The sequence below is a fragment of the Typopeltis vanoorti genome, chromosome 4 (assembly GCF_054136105.1).
Source record: "Typopeltis vanoorti isolate ZY-2024b chromosome 4, IOZ_Tvanoo_1.0, whole genome shotgun sequence".
In the NCBI taxonomy this organism is placed as follows: domain Eukaryota; kingdom Metazoa; phylum Arthropoda; class Arachnida; order Uropygi; family Thelyphonidae; genus Typopeltis; species Typopeltis vanoorti.
The window spans coordinates 143,353,057-143,371,462 of record NC_143552.1 but is presented as its reverse complement, the minus strand read 5'-3'; the positions used below and the strand labels follow the sequence as shown (position 1 = coordinate 143,371,462).

Sequence of the window (18,406 nt, the reverse complement as noted above, 5' to 3'; positions counted from 1 at the left end):
GTTTGTTTGAATTTTTGAAAGTACTTTGCTATGTTTAAGCGAAAATTGTTCATAACAATGCAAACACAGACTGAATAGATCCCAAAATCATACAAAGGTGTATCAATCTCATGATTGAAAAAACTTTTATTGGGATTATATTGATCAAGTGTATATAATAAACAACTAAGTTATACCAACTAGTTTCACCAACTAAGGCTGTTGGCATCTTCAGGGTACATAACTGATGTAAGGCACTAAAAAGTAAAAAACTGTTACAAACTAAAACCAACCGATTCCAATTATATTAAACAAAGAACAGAGCGCGTACAATACATGCATAGAGCGTGCATGATCTCACTTGTTGTTATTTAGGAACGTTCTATAGTTGGCACTATAATTCAGTTCTGGCGAGAAGGATCTGATAAGGATCTTCCAGATCACGGGCAAGATTAGTCCTTGGTTCCTGTTAAGGTTTTGTGTACAGCGGGCAACTGTTGTGGCCTCCTTAAAAATTCGGGAGCGGAAGTCCTCCTCCATGTAAGGAATTGTGCTTCTTTCCCACTTTATGGTGTGGTTCGTTCTTGATAAATGAACGAATTTTCAAGAGCTTTTTGATCAAGAAAATTAAACGTTTTTTAACATCAATCTCGTGATTATTTATGTCTGTTCTATTGTTTTGTTTTGACCGTATTGTTTACCAAATTATAAAAACAATCATATATTACTGTGAAAAGGTGCATTATTTGTTCCAATTCTTAACAATACTCTGGATAATTTCTATGGACGCAGTCAGTGTGTTCCTAAGTTTTGATAACTTCTCGGTATATGTAATCATTCTCATGTTTGTACTCCCGAAACAAACAGCGAGGATTCTTTGATCAAATCATATCTTGTGTAGGAATTATAGAAATTATAATTTCGCAATTAGATATCCAGTTCACTTTCCTTTAGTGTCCCCTCCCCACCAACAAAAATACTTAAATTTAGTTGCTCTTGAAGGAATATTCGTGCGCCTTCCTTTTTTAGAAGACATGCCTTTCAAAACGATTCTTGCTTGAATAATTTCACCATTCTGCTTCCGACTCCTACAGGAATGCATGACGCACATCCACTGTTCCCTTATAATAGTATTCAGCATAAGTTAATCAAATGATGATTATCATTTCACAATTATAAATTAATCATAAGTTATTAATAAATAACTTATGATTAATTTATTTATTAATAAATTAATAAGATGATTTATTTATTTTTTTATTTTGTGATTTTATTTTCCAAACATCGCACTGAAAAGACTGTTACATACTATGGTCTCACATAGAGGTTCAGAATAGGCATGAGCCCCCAACAATATCCTATACTATCATGGTTGGACAGTACAGGATATTGTCATCCAGATAGGTCATTCTTGGTAAGTCCTTCACCAGCCCAGTGTGTCCTGCAAGGGACTCAAAGAGAGTATCTTAAAATCAGCTCAAGAGAGTACAAAGCTTAGTAAGTGCATATAATTTTGCTGACATCATATACCTTTAAAGGATACAGTTGCAAAGGTATTTGGCTTTAAGCCAAATAGATTTAGAATGTTATCAGATTTATGACAATATCTCTAGTACTTTAGACCAAGATATATGGTCGCATGTGGACAGAATGGTCACTATTAGCTATGATAAAGCCTTTACAACAAGCAAACGAAACCGAATCAAAAAATTTAACGATCTTCATACAAAACCTTTTAAGTCAAAACCTTCTCTACCAGACGGCAAAGTTATTTTTAATTTATTGGATCACGTATTAACAAAACCAGAGATCAATATACTTAAAATAGGTTTCAATTTTGCGATAAACACCTGATCATGTCCCTAAACTGAATATCATTTGAATATAGAAAAGGCAGTCTCGTCGTTACCGGAACCCATAGCTAATGATATTAGATTAAAAAGTAGTATCATCCTCTCATCTTCCAGAAATCCTAACAAAAATATCACTACTCTGAAAAAAGAACACTGTATAGTTTGAAGAAAAAGAAATACATTATCATATTGAAGGCAGATAAGGGAAATTCAGCAATGATTTTAAACACCAGTGATTACGAAATAAGATTAACAGCTTACTGTCGGATACATCAACCTACCGTGTCCTAGTCATAGATCCAACACTAAAGAATCACAATGACACCAACGATTTAATACGTCGCATGGTGAACTGGTTTATAGACTTAAAACAAAGATTGAAATCCATGCATCCACTAACACCAAGACTATATGGCGCTCCTAAGGTACACAAAAATGGAATACCACTACGCCCGATTGTGGATGGAATCAATTCGCCAAATTATCTGTTATCTAAACATCTGGCAGGCCTCCTCAAACCACACATCCATAATTCGGATACTTATATACGAAATTCGCAACATTTCGTTGAAAAACTGAACAACATCGCTATCTCCAATACGGATCTATTCGCAAGCCTGGATGTTACATCTCTATTCACTAACATCCCTACGGAGGAAGTCATCAACATTTTAGGACGTTTGCTCCCACAAGACATTACTTCTATGTTCCGTCATTGTTTAACATCAAACTTTTTCTTATGGAATAAAACCATATATCAGCAATTGACTGGCCTTGAAGTGGGTAGACCCCTCGCTCCATCTTGTTCTGATCTCTTTATGGAGGATTTTGAAAGTAAAATCTTATCTCAAAGAGACCCTAAACCTACAGTATGATGGAGATACGTGGACGATATCTTTATTGTTTGGAACCACACAAAAAAGGACCTGTTCGACTTTCTTAACAAAATCAACTCTGTTAAGAAATTCACCACACAATCAAATTCACTTTAGAAGTTGAAAAAGATAACCAAATATCATTTCTGGACACTTTAATTAAGAAGCTTCCCAATGGTGGTATCAACCTCTCAGTTTACCGCAAACCTACCAATACAGGACGTTATTTACATTTCACTTCCTCCCACCACATTTCTCAGAAACTTAGTATTGTACACATACTGAAGAACAGTGCCTCTCTCCTTACAACAAATCAACAAGACCTCCAGGAAGAACTATCCCTGATATCTACCAACCGTACCATGAATGGATTTCCTCGAAGACTCGTCCACAAGATACTTTTCTCTGAACCCCGACAAAGACAACGAGATGATATACGTTATATTTCTACCATCGTCATTCCATACTTAGGGACAGTTTCCAATAAGATTGCAAGACTCTTTAGACCCCACAAAATAAGAGTGGCCTTTAAACCTACAGAAACGATTAGACAATTCTTAAAATCTCCAAAAGATAGCCATCCTTTCTCCAAATATGCTGGAGTTTATAACATACCCTGCTCGTGCGGCTTAAATTACATCGGCCAAACTTCAAGGAGCCTTGAAATTAGGCAAAAAGAACACATAGGTGACGTCAATAATAACAGAGAAGAAAAATCGGGGTTAGCTTTTCATTTCTCAAGAACAAACCATATCATAGAGGATAAAAGCACAATTCCTTACATGGAGGAGGACTTCCGCTCCCGAATTTTTAAAGAGGCCACAACAGTTGCGCGCTGTATACAAAACCTTAACAGGAACCAAGACTAATGTTACCCGTGATCTGGAAGACCCTTATTAGATCTCTCAACTCGCCAGAACTGAATTACAGTGCCAACTATAGAACGTTCCTAAATAACAACAAGTGAGATCATGCGCGCTCTATGCATGTATTGTACGCGTTCTGTTCTTTGTTTAATATAATTGGAATCGGTTAATTATAGTTTGTAACAGCTTTTTTACTTTTTAGTACCGTACATCAGTTATGTACCCTGAAGATGCCAACAGCCTTAGTTGGTGAAACTAGTTGGTATAACATAGTTGTTTATTATATGCACTTGATCAATATAATCCCATTAAAAGTCATTCTAGTGATGTTTCTGTTAGTCTTTATTTGTGTGTTGGTTAATTCGATATTCAAATGAAACTCTTCATCTATCTACGTCACACAGTCACAAAGAAAGGTATTATTTTCGTTCAAGAACAGTAATTAATGATAATTTGCCATTAGCTGCTTGATAGTGCATTATTTATCTTACTCAAAACTCTCAGCAGAATCCATAAATCTTATATATCAAAATAATTACGGATTTTTATAGAAAAACAAGATATATAACAGCATCTTGTCTGGTAAAGACTTGGCAAAAACTGTCTCTTCCATAATGACGGGCTTGTTTTATTAAGCCTGTATTTATCCAAATCTTAAGTTATATATATTTAGATTTAAACTCCTCCTATAGCCGCACTGTATTAATTATAATTCTCGAATAAATGTATCGTACACCTATACAGCTAAAATTTTAAACTGTTTGAAAGGAGATTTCTTTTACATCGAAAATATTTCAAGATGTCTCTTAATGCATGATGTATTTCGGGATTATTATAATTTCCGAATAAATTATGATAATCAGAAAAGAAAAAAAAGATAAGTGCAGGATGCAATTAATAACAGAAAATTGAATTTTAAACCCCTAGTAAAGTTCGGAAACGACTTTAATTACAGAGAATAATTAAAACAATAAGGTAATGTATTAAATTTCATATAATTGATCTAAATAAATAATTTTATAAACAAACAAAAATTGAATAAGTAATTATTATTACTTCACATAATTCATTATGAAAGTCGTTATTATAATAATCGTTTTAAAAATGCAATATTCTCTCTCTCTCTCTCTCTCTCTCTCTCTCTCCCCTCTTTATATATATATATATATATATATATAATCCATTCTTGATATATAATACATATATATAATCCTTCACCCATTAATCGCTCCCATTGCTTACTTTTTTACAGCATGTGCACACATTAGTCTATTAATATGTTTTAAACTTTTTGTGTTAGTTTCCCTCACAGAATTCATACACATATATTGGATTTTAATATTCGATTGTCAGTCCAAGTCAGTCCACATGGCGCATTCTTGTGCCATGTGGACTGTCTGCTTTGTGAAGATCGCCATTTAATTACGAATAAAATTACAAAGGTGACAACCGCTATGTAGTTATACAAGAATCTGATGATTTAAAAAATATTTCTAATTGTGCACAGCAATGTTGAGAACGTTGTGTATATTTGCTTTCACGTACACATGTTTGGCTAGCTATGGCCAGGATGCATTCCTGCAAGTTAACACTAGTGTTTATATTTACGTTTTGGGATCCAATGACATTTCTTAAGATTCTGAAATCCTTCTGTACTTTTTTGTTATAGCAATGATGTAAGACTCATCCCAATAACACATGATGTCTAACTGTCTAGGTGTAGATATCTGGCAGTATGTTTAGGTTTTCGAAATATAGACTTTTAATTTACCAGATTCCTTAGTTAGTCGAAGATTTTGGAATCGGAGTGAACCACTAGACTGTAATTCGCAAGCCAGTTTTATCTTGGGATGTTGGTTGTTAAGGTATTCGTGAAAATTCAAAAGTGAAGGTAGTCCATGGTTCCAGACAAGAATGTAATACCGACATTCCTTTTCCATAATTTGGGTTTAGGGTGCTATTATTCGAGGACTTTTCTTTCAAATGTTTACTGATTTTCTTTTTCAGTCGTTTCCGACCGTAGGTGACTTTGTAGGCAAAATCTCACCAGGAATACTTTGTAGGCATTGCCCACAAAGTATTCCTGGTGAGATTTTTACAGCGTAGTTCACTATTACTTTCCCCAACTCCCCAATTTTATCCGGGCTCGGGGCAGGCATATGGCTGGGGCCAGGGTCGTCACAAGATTAGATCACGCCCTGAGGCAAACAATTAAATATTGTCCTTGATGGATTATAAGACAGAAATATAAGAAAATCTCCAATTGCTGTTTTTTTTTAATTTATTTAACAAGAGAAATATTATTGCAAAACGATTACATAATAATATTAATTAAATGTTTGCTCTACGTGGATATCGCACAATAAAACTGTTTATAAGCTCTTCTAAATTTAAATTATAAGCTATGTCCGCCTCTATAGTTGTTAGACCAACGAATTTTTCTTGGGTTACTGCTGTTAGCAAATACTTTTTAATCAGTTTAAGCTTAGAAAAACTTCTTTCCGCACTTGCTACGCTAACAGGAATTGTTAGCGTAGCGATGGCGTCGTTCAGCTATATTGCAGAAGGCTGAACGAGCGCCCTTATTAAGCCGCGCCGTGAGACAGGTTGCATCTATGCTACACCTTGTCGACGGTACTGGCTGAGGCGTATTCATGGCTGTAATCCATGTGTGTTCACGGGACCAGTTTGCCTGTTCTGAGGGGAAGAAAAACACGAGTTTCTGAGTGACAAAGAAACCCTATCTCCGTATGAGACCGACTGTACATGACACCTCCAACGAGTCCAAGAACTCATCAAGGGAGGGCACCTACTCTACGACTGTCTCTCTCTCTCTCTCTCTCTCTCTCTCTCTCTCTCTCTCCCAACCGCAACTACCGTCGTCATCTACACCAACCACCACTAGATTTTCACAAACAATCACAAACATCCATGCCCACGGCGGGATTCGAACCCGCAGCCTTTTGGCTGGAGAACGGATACGCTAACCACTCCGCTAATCAGGCCGGACTAACTCATCTTTAGTCGAAAGAGACCAGATAAAGGTTCCTCACGTCACTGACGGGAATCAAACCCAGGTCTTTCCGACCAGAGGGCTTCGACTGTACTGACTTTGCTACGGAGGCTCTTTCAAATGTTTCCATATAAATATTTGCTAAAGCTGAAGAAAGAACTGCCCATTGTTAAATTAGAATTCTGTTTGTATGATGAGTTATTGTACTTAAAATGCCCAGAAGAGATACAATATTTGAGGAGTGTCATAATCTGTCTTGTAGAAGGGTATTAGCAGATCATCTGTTGGAAAGTTGTTAAACAGATTCGCGATATCAAAGCTTGCTAAAAATGTTTGTTCTTCAAGACGATATTGCTGATGCTGGAAAGAAGGTGCTCGGAGTTTCCTTGTGAATTTTAGGAATCCAGTACAGACGCGGAGGAAAACGGTGTAGAGATAGAAGTGCTGGTCTGTATCTCTGTTAAACTCAGGTATAGTCATATTAGCGAAAATTTGAAAGCTATATTACACATGATTATTAATACTGTGAATTAGATAATCGAAAACCCACCTCTCCAGACAAAAAATTGAAAGCTTTCAAGCCACTTCAGGCGTCTAACAAGCGATAGTATCTCCCACAGTTTGAAATTTTTCTGCCATCTAAAAATATTTACAAATATCCATGGCTACCGTAAGATTATAACCCAAGGCTTCTTGGTTTCACAGATGGTCAGCAGAATGAATATGAATATATTTCTTTAAAGTAAATAATAAATAATTTGCAAATGAATATATAATATGAAAATAATGATATATTTAATTAAAATTTTCTATTTGAAGCTTTGGCTTTTGTATTGAGCTTGAGTTGCACAAAAAAGCTTGAATAAATGTGTTAATTACTTTCAGAGTAATTCATAAGTCCTTGTCGTAGATCCCAGTTATTTAGTCCCAGTTATTGGAAATTAAATTTGTGCAATGCCAAAATTTACTATAGCACTGCGATAACATTTTTGCACAATATACAAATGACCAGATAAATTTGAAGTTCGACAGCAGTTGCAAAATTTTTTAAATAGGCTGGTTTTTCAAATTCTGACATGGGGATGTTTATCACGAGATTTAGTAGATTAGCGAAAGACCTGAGTGACCTGCGTTATAGGAACCATTACAATTCTCTGGTCCATACACATATATATACAAATCTATTCTTTTAATTTTTAATTTTGTTTTTAAATTCTGCCCAAATATGTCATATTCACTTTTGGGAAGATCTAGAAAAAAGCAGATATTTGATTAAAAGAAAAAAATGTTTTTTTTCTTTTAATTGATCTTTGTTTCTGTTTACTTATATATCTTATCTCGAATTTCTTCTGAAATTCGTTTGTTACTATGTTATTATTATTATTATTGTTGTTGTTGTTGTTGTTGTTGACATTTGCAAGACCCATTTCAGCCCTTTTTTTTCAATATAAGTATGTTAAGTATGTTTGAATCTGTATTTCTAGAAATTTCAATTATTTTGTACATTTTGTCTCATTAAAATAAAGCCCGGATATTTTCGAAGTTACACTAATAGCTACTTTTTATCTGAACTAAAGTTTCTAGAATTAAAAAGAAGTTAAAACGTTTTCAAAAACAGAACTCACGAAACAGTTTTGTGTCTGAACGCTAAACTATGGTCAATTTCCATAAACATATGAAAACAGGCATGCTATTTTATGCATCACCCTCCACTAATGGATCGCTACAAGAAAGATTTTCAATGGAACCGACTTCGAAGTTTTGTGTGGGAGTTTAACAACTGCCTGCAGACGAACTTTCAGAGAAATATATTCGAAGATGCGGCTAAAATGCATTTGGAATAAGGCTTGCTAAGAATAAACTCCGAGCACATTAACAGATCCCACTAAAATGAAAGGGAGTTGTCAATTGTCCTGGATAAAATCTCAGTTGCGCTTATTCAAAATTTTAATTCGAATTTGAAAATCTGTTGCAATCAGAAATCTTATCAGGAGTAAGATGGATTTTAATATAATCTTTGTTTTGATATTTTTCTGAATAGAATTATAATTTAACTGAACGTAAAAGTATAGATTTTTGAATAAAAGTTAAGTAAAGTAGTCGGACGATAAGATAAGAAACTCTGGACTGTGTGTGTGTGTGTGTGTGTGTGTGTGTGTGTGTGTGTGTGTGTGTGTGTGTGTGTGTGTGTGTGTGTGTGTGTGTGTGTGTGTGTGTGTGTGTGTGTGTGTGTGTGTGTGTGTGTGTGTGTGTGTGTGTGTGTGTGAATATCATATTCTTTGCGCATCATTTCATGTATTTGTTTGAAAATTTAAATCAAAAAATGTTTAATAAATTGAGAAAGTGTTATATATGTTAATTTTTTACGTGAAAACAAATCGTTCTGATTGTAAGGAATGTCCCATAATATTTATGAACATCTATTTTGAGGTACTTTTTTTATCATAAAGAAGCAATTTTTATTAAATGAAAGGAAATTAAATATGCGGAGAAATATAGTAATCGTATATATACTAAATTTCGGATACGAAGACCATGGATAAGTATCCTCCCATCTCATTTCGTAACGCTATTGCTCGTATCAAAGTTAACCCTTAAAACCACTGTCTTTTTTTTTTTTTGGTCAGCAGACTAAACAAGTCAATATATACCACGTGTACTCTCTCCAATGATTCTATATTATTAATGTTATCCGTTTAATATTTAGTAGCGTAAATTTTGTCTCATTGGTGATTTCAGGCACTCTTTCAGCTCCTAAGCATAAGAGGGTGTCTGTGATTTGCTTTCTTCGTCAAGACGATCGTGTTGCTGAATTTGACCGACTCTACAATCTTATAAGAAGAAGAAAGGCAAGGTAAGTGACTCGAAGAGATTCAAAATCGTTTATCTTAGTTTTTTGTCTGATGAACAGAGTCTCGTTGTTCCATTTAAAGTCTTCCAAACGTAGTTAGTGCAATTCTTGCAATTCTTTCTGTTTCTTCTTCTTTAACGCGATGCACTGAAGACCGGTATGTTACCCATCTCTGTGTGGTATTTGTATTCAATGAATGAGAAATAGTAAATTCCACTTCGGTGGGGATCCAGTAAATATTTTAATGCAGTGGTCGATTATCGGTAATAGTGAATTGGATGATATGAAAGGATTTTGAATGTTCATTATAACAAAGGTTCATAATAGTTCACAGTAAATCTTTACAACGAATGCTACTTATAATTAAGAGTTTGGAAAGATAAAAGTACTCTAGAATCAAATTTAGTTTATGTTGCCATTTATACGGCAATTTTAAGCAATACAGATAAAGAGAGAAATGAAAATAACAGTTATTGCATAGAATGTACATCTTATCACTGTTTTGTTCAAATTGGATAAGAAGTGCATTGAAATACCTATTATCTGAAAGATTGTGGAACGTTTATAGCAAGAATTGATTGGTAAAACACACGTCACTTTAATTGTGAATTGAGAGAAAAATGAACATCATTCTATTACAAAACTGACTATCCAACTCTAATTCGTTAGGGCAAAATGAACATACGCGGAGAGCAAAACCAAATAAAACGTAAATTAAAGATGTTATAATTTATTAACCCAAATCATGATTCACGGGTACAATTAAGGAGTGGCTCTTGAACTATATAATGCGTGACTTCGTGTTAACTTAAATCATTAATTACAGTCATTAAAAGTGTATTTTGCATTTGCAATGAACAACTACACTGCATTGAAAAAGTATTATTTACACACTTGTGCAAAGCAACCAAAAGTCCGGGTGTATTAAAAATGACGAGAAAATACTCACATTTGTAGTGTGAGTGTGTTTTCATTACTAAGTGACATCATTACCAAAAATATTGGTAAACATTATTGCATTTATCATACTTAAGGGATATTTATAAAAACAGTTTTGTAGTTGATACATTGTTACTATGGTGGATTTAATACACGTTTTGTGAGTCATTAAATGTTGAGTCAAGAGATCTTGAGAAGGCTCTTGTTCCCAAAGAGAACCTCCTCAGACGGTGCTCATAGTACACACACATCACGTCTTATATAAGATGTTTAATATTTCTGTCACATCTTTTTGTATTGATCAGCGTGTTAATCATCATTGCCATACTCATATTCTATTGCTTGGATTTTTATAAGTTCGGAAATAGAACGTGATAAGTTGTGCTCATTTCAGACAGATTTGGAAATTTCTCCTGTAAAAATGATAGCTAATCTTAAGATATGTATTCCTGATACATCAGAATTTTACGTAGATAATAAATATCATCATCATCATTATCATCATCATCATCAAATTGCTGATATGTACCCTCAAGGGGTGTACAGGATATGATAGTACTACATGAAAAATTTAAATCATTACTAACTTCCTATCTACAATTTTCCCCCAAATCAGTCTGTTACTTGTTAAGATTCCAACATTATCAGATCTTATATTTCTTTCGTCTAAGGCTCATTGTACCATATCAATCCACCTATATCTCGGTCTTCCTCTGGGTCAACCTTGCAGAGAACACTTGGTTTGCTAATCTTTCCTCGCCCATTCTGTTTAAGTGACCATACCACCTGAGATTAGCTCTGCTAACCCATTCCTGGATGCCGGCAATGTCAAGTTCTTTCCTAATATCCTCGTTTTTAATATGATATTGCCATTGATGCCATCTGTTCACACATCTAATCTTTCTCAGTACTCTCATATCTGCAGTCTCTAGTCTTTGGTCAAGTGTTTTACTTCTGACCCAGCTCTCATATCCATAGTTAAAACTGGTTTGAACACTGTCTGTATATATACAGCTAATTTAGTAATTATCCGACTAATTTCTCTCTTATTTCATATGAATTTATTCAATTGACTTCCTACCATACCAGCTTTGTTGATTCTGTTGTTTATTTCCATATTTAATTTACCATCTTCACTAAAAATCGTGCCTAAGTAGCTGAAATGTTTTAATTGTTCCACAGGTTCCCCATTCACAACACAGTTGACATTTTCAACAATTCTACCTATTTCATTGTCTTTATCTTTTTAATGCTGACCTTCATACCATATCTGTATAAATGAGAGGAGACCTCCACATAGCCTTTAAAGGAATGCGGAGAACCGACCAGGGCTTCTGACCTAATGTCCAATCCTCACCTTCTCGTGGTGCACCCTGTTGGGTATCTACCTGGATACTGAACGAACGAGGATGGGCTGGCAATTTGGGATTTAGCCGACCAAATTGTATTCTTATTGGCTTAAACCAATATAGAAAATGATGGTACAACATGATAATAAATATATTTATATTTAAATTATTTAAATTAAATATACATAAATTATTTATTACAAAAATATTCTTTTAAAATTTCTCTGAAGTTTTATAATTTACTAAAACACCTTTTAGGTTTTTGTATAATTTCTAATAATATTTCGCGATATTTTAGCTTTCGTGGATGCAGTATTTAAGATTGTTTCTTTACGCAGTTGTGTTTTGGTTTCTTCTTCTTCATGTAGCTTCTTCAGTGAGAAGGTGCAGCACCCAGGGTGACCACTACTAGTACTTTCGTACTAGATCTAGTACTTTTCATAAATTTTTAGTGTTCTAGTACGTTCACCAACAGATCTAGTACTTTCTTCTTTCCGAATAATAACAACAACGTGAGTTAGACATTTGAGTTTAATATTTTTCTCTTCTCCCACCTCCCCATATGTCACATTCAGTGACATAAGCATGATTTCTCTTTTTTTCCTATCCCTCTCACTGTTCGCTAGTCTTCTCCCCCCACCCCGATCCCGTACTCACTCAATCCGACTGGCATTAGCCAATGAAAATATATTCTTCGCTGTTCAAAGTTCAAACACTTCTCGCGCGTTATAAAAAGTCCAGTGTTTTTAATAATTTTATTAACAAAAACTTGTTTAATTCTTTGTCGAAAATATTATTATTTAGATTTTCCTTTTAAACATGGACAAGTGGCAAGAAAAAACTTTATAAATTTAAATTTGAATCTAAATCTCAGGGGAAAATGTGTAGTGCGTCAGTCAGTAAATTACATAAAAGAGCCTTCCCTTCCCACTCACAAGAAACCACTTCTGACACAGGTAATTCAGATAAAAGAGAAAGTGATAATAGTTATGATTCAGGTTTACAAGGTTCATCTAAAAAGATGAAAAAATCATATAAGCAAACATTCAAAGAAGAATGGTTGGCGGATCCCATTCTTAAATCCTGGATCAGTTCAGGTAAAAGTAAAGAACACACTGCTTATTGTAAATTTTGTGATATTATCATTAATGGTAACGCATGTCTATTGATTCGTCATGCAAACATTCCAAAACACAAGCAGAATATAGAATCTAAAAGAAGCACACTAGGTATAATGTCGTTGTTTAAATCCAGTTCCAAATACCAATCGGAAAAATAAATTTAAGAGGGAGAATTAAGATTTTGTGCATATGATGCAGACAGGACCCTTCCGTATCGGGGTTCAAAGGGTGCAGTGAACCCGGTAGGCACAATTTAGGGGCAGTATAAAACACGTTCTTAAAAATTAGGGAGGGAATAAATAATACACTGAACTGTTTGTGCATATTTGTCACCTTCGAATGTGAGAGATTTCAGTGAGGGACTGAGTCGGGTAGTTAAATAAATGATACGAGCTTCAACACAACTTACTGTAATCACTGCTCTCAGCACACTGAACAAACGTTCTAGGAGTTTCTTGAGTTTTCCTCTTGATGGACCTGTGTTTCACTCAGGATTTCTTCATGAGTGCAGGTCACAAAGATGCCTCCAACGATCTCGATCTTGAGCCTCTCTCTTCCATGTTATACCCATAGATTTCACTATTGCATCTTCTCATCTTGTAGGTAGTCTTCCTGGTTTGTCTTTATTCTTGGTTGGCAGTTGAGTATTCTATATGTTCACCTGTTATCCTTGAGTCTGGCTATGTGACCTGCCCATCTCATCTTGCTTTGATGATGTTACAAATCCTACGTTCTATTGCACGCTGAGTTATTCTGAGAGTCTCTTCTTCTTTTCTTGTCGTGTTCCATGTTACATTATAAGAGTATGTTTGTGTATTATATAAAAATAAGTTTTTTTTTATTATTTGTGTTTTTTCTTTATTTTAATATACATCCCTCTTAATGTGTAGTATAATAAAATGATTCGTAACGTGTTATTGTACTTCGGGATCCTTTAATTTTAATGGAAGGGAGGGGGCACAAAAATTTTGCACTCGGGAGTCGCAAACCAACGGAACGGCCCTGGATGTCGAATACAGTTTGCTTTTGTGGCTTATGGATACTCTTCCAACTCTAGTGAAAACAATTGCTCCTAATAGTGAAATAAGTGAAATTGCTGAGAAAATACAGTGTGGACGCACTAAATGTAACTATCTTATAAAAAATGCGTTGGCTGTGGATTCACGCAATGAAATCTCAAAAAAAAAACCTCCTTTGATAAATGGACTCCTTTTGACAAAAGAAAAATTAAAATATTCATCAGCCACAGATTTTACTATTTCTAAAGAGTTAATTAATTTAGCAAAATCTGATAAAAAAAAAGAATGAATAAATACTTTCACTGTTTCTCTTGTGGGTGGGAACCCCTGTATATATGTAAATAGCGTATTAAATACTGAAAATTTAATGTTACATTATTTCAAATACTAAATTGAGACTAAAAAATATATGGTAAATTAATGCACATGTGATGTGCTAGAATTACAATTGGGACTTAGGTTATTGATGATTGACAACTGCAGCCTTGGATTCATAGATGAGTACAGTCAGATGAGTTTTGACTTTTTTTCTTTATATATTTACTGTATATGTGTTAATTTAGCGGTTTTACATTGAGTTCATCTATGGTAATAAGGTAGTAATATCGTAAAATGCCCTAAATAGAGTGAAACGAAAGCAAATAAAAATCTACTACAGATCTGGTACTTTTCCTGCATAAAAAAGTACAAAATATTTTTGCTAGGTGGTCACCCTGCCAGCACCATGTCCTTCCAGTTCTCTCTGTTGGTAGCTTTCCTTTTTGTTTCTGCATAGCCATGTGATCCTGTCCATGATCTTATATCTTCAAGCCATGTCCTTCGTTTTTAGCTCTTGATCTTTTTCCCATAATGTTTCCTTCTAAAAATGTTAGTATCCTCTGTCCTGCTGAACCTCTCAGTACGTGTCCTGCCAATCTCATCTTTTCCCGGATCATTTCCTGTAATAAAGTAGGACATTCTCTGTAGGACATCTGTATTTGTCACATGTTCTGTCCATGGGATTTTCAGAGCTCTCCTATAGCACCACATTTCAAAGGTCATTATCTGTTGCCTTACTCCTTTCTTGAATATCCAGGTCTCACTTCCATATGTGAAAATTGGCCACACTAATGTTCTTATCGTTCTATTTTTTGTCTCGATACTCACAGAACTTCTGAGCAGATCTTTATTTTTCCAGAATGCATCTTTAGCTATGGCTGTTCTTATTTTTATTTCTTGCTTTCCATCTGCAGTAAAGTAGATGCCTCAATATTTGTATTCTGTTGTATGTTCAATTTTCATATTGTTTATGAATAATTCTGGCTCGGATCTGCTTTCTTTTGAGATTTTCATAAAGTTGATCTTTTTTGCATTTATATCTAATCCAAATTCTTTACCCTCTTCAATTAGTAGCTGCAGTAATTTGATTAATTTATTTCTGTTTGCTGCTATTAGAATGGTGTCATCAGCATTTTTTGTTTAGATATAGATATAAATTTGGAAATTTTTCTATTTATTTTTATTTATTATATAAACATCGCTTGCTTTTATAATTCAAAAAGTTCATGCTGTTTGATTTTTTTTTCTTTATTGCATTTCATGAACTTTTACTTGTCTGCATACACTAAAGTAAATTTGTAAATTTCAGAAATTAGATGAATTTTCATGTAGAAATAGAATAGTTCATTTCACTTTGGTTTATTTCCAACATTAATGGAATTGCAAACATTAATTGCAAATATTTTTACTTTTGAAAGCATTTGCTTTTAAAAACATTGCATTTTGTACAATATGAAGCAACAAACTTTTTTGACATATGGCTTTCTTTTCTTACTACAGAAACTTTGTCGTTTGTTTCACTATCGCAATTTATTTAAAATTCTGTGAATATTAACAAACAATTCTACCTACGTTATTTCTTTAGGGTTCATTGGAGTCCCACATACCATAGATGTAAAAGATTCAAAATAAGAGACAGTATTCGTAGGTGGGTTTTTTTTTTCTCCCTTGAATTATAAGTGCTTTCGCGAAGAAAGTAGACAACAGGCTGAAAATACATCGTCTCCTTGTAATGAATTATAAAGCAAGTTGCTTAAAGTGTACAACAGAACTGTGGACGGCTTTAAGACAAACTGGATCTGTAGCTAAAAATTAATAATTTATAAATTTCGTTCCACTCTCGGAAACTTTATTGCTATTCAATAGATTAATTATTTATTTCTGGCTTTTCGCCTTGGATCGTGCATTATTCCGAGTCTCTTGAGTCAAAATGCATATTACCTAAGTGTGCACGAACTCATATGCAGATAAAAAAACCATTTACGAGTAAAATATGTCTTGTAGAATGAACTTTTACGTTTGTTCTTTTTTTTGCGGGGGGGGGAATGTCATGTTAAATAATAAGAGTACTTTTTTTTATTCTACAACGGTTTGTCTTGACAGTAACATTTGAAGAAGAATACTAAAAATTCTCTGAATTATCTCATAAAATATTGTTCATGCACGTATAAAATGCTGTCAGAAAAAAGTTATTTCTATTTACCAGATGTCTATGTTTAAGATATGTATTCCTGATACATCATTTGTTTAAGTAGATAAATAAATATATATATATATATATATATATTTAATTTATTTAAATTAAATGTACAAAAACTATATATCATAAAAAAGGTTCCATTGACATTTGTCTAAAGTTTTATAATTTACTACAACACCTTTTATTTATTTATTATTTTTATATAGTTTATAACAATACTTCGCAGCATAGAAAGGAGTAGGATCGAATATAAATATATATGTATATAATCGACCGTCAGATGCCGTGATTAATACCATTGGAGGGTAATGGATGGCAATGCCGTAGCCAATGAAGTTCTAACTGAGGCTCGGCTATTGCTGTTACCCTCCTGCCATGATCAGAGCTTTAATAGTTCAATAACACCTTATCCCTACACTGTCCACTACAGATAACAGGGAAGATGAAAAGCATTCTTGCTTCGCCCCTTTAAGCCAGTCCTTATAAGGATAAGAGATGAAACCCGGAAGGTTGATGGATGAAACCCTGGGAGGGTAATGGATGGCAATGCTACAGCCAATGAAGTTCTAACTGAGGCTCGGCTATTGCTGTTACCCTCCTGCCATGATCAGAGCTGTAATAGCTCAATATTGCTGTTACCCTCCTGCCATGATCAGAGCTTTAATAGCTCAATTACACCTTATCCATACACTGTCCTCTGCAGATAACGGGAAAGATGAAAAGCATTCTTGCTTCGCCCCTTTAAGCCAGTCCTTATAAGGACTTCACAACATTTTAGCTTTTGTAGATAGATATAGTATTCTACATTGTATCGTTAAAATGGTTTGTTTTTCAGTTTAGATATAAATTTGGAAATTTATATCTAAACTTATTGCAACAATTTTTATAAGAATTATAATTGTATATTACATATTATTATTAATAATGAATATGTATGATATATGAAGTTTTAAATTATATATATATATATATTATACAGTATGGCGCAAAAAAACAGTACTGAATAATAACGACAACGACATATGTCATGGAGTAAACGGGTTCATTAACAAAGAAATATATGTACATCCACAACTGTCGGAATCTTGGTCAAATAAAGCATTAATTGCGGTATATTACGTGCTCGAAATGGACACGTAATGTACCCCCGTTTTTCTTTAAACTTCTTTTAAGGCAGGTTTCGTAGCGCATGCGAACGTTCTCCGTCATCTTGGAGAACTAGGGTTGGGACATCTGCTGGACATATCGTGCAATTTGATCCCTTAGTTCATCAAGGTTTGAATGTGGGTGATGGTGGAATACCTATTCCTTCAACATACCCAAAACGAAGGAATCAAGTGATGTGAGATCAGGAGAATGTGAAGGGCACGGGTATTCTGTGCACCTTCAAATGAACTTCCCGGTGAAATGTTTGATAAATAGTCTCTAGAACCATGTGATGTGTGACAGATTGTTTGAATAACTATGCAAGAAATGGAATGTTGTTTGCACGACACATTCCATGCACATCCTGGGTGAATGAACTAACACATTCTCGATGTAGCGTTCATTATTAAAGATCACGGTTACAACATCCTCTTAGGGTCCGTTATGCCATGGTCGGAAAGCGAGGTCATCATCATGCGATGACCTCGCTGTGAAGAGGTTTCTCTTAGACAAATTCAGGTCTCGAGAAACCGTGACCTGAATTTGGTTTAAATTACGCGTGCCGTGCAGCGTAATTTAAACACTGACCCACCTGAATGACGTACGAAAAGACACCTAGCTCCTTAAGGATTCTCTGTAGTGACCGCCTCGGTATCCCAAGTTTTACCGCTGTTCGGCGTTGACTGCGTTTCGGAGACTGCAACACTTGCTACAGCGCACGCCTTGTGATTCTCATTTATGTTAAAAGTTCGTCATCTCCCCGAATGCCCTTTGCATTGCGGTAGAACACTCCTGGTACGTCGGAACCTCTCGATTAAGGCAATGATGACACTATTGCTAGGGACACACTTACGGAAACGACGAACAAACCACTCAC

The 18,406-nt window shown here is 34.6% G+C and overlaps 2 protein-coding genes across 2 annotated transcripts in view; one reads left to right on the top strand and one right to left on the bottom strand.

The window, feature by feature from the left end:
* The window catches only part of LOC150107731 (uncharacterized), a 32,107-nt gene extending 22,710 nt beyond the window's left edge, over nt 1-9,397 (top strand). Inside the window, exon 4 of the mRNA XM_090391599.1 lies at nt 9,326-9,397. Within this exon, the coding sequence (XP_090247725.1) occupies nt 9,326-9,364 (39 nt within the window). The 3' untranslated portion in view covers nt 9,365-9,397. The remainder of the gene's footprint in view (nt 1-9,325) is intronic.
* The window catches only part of LOC150107730 (protein amalgam-like), a 347,148-nt gene that overhangs the window by 40,798 nt on the left and 287,944 nt on the right, over nt 1-18,406 (bottom strand). The window lies entirely within an intron of this gene.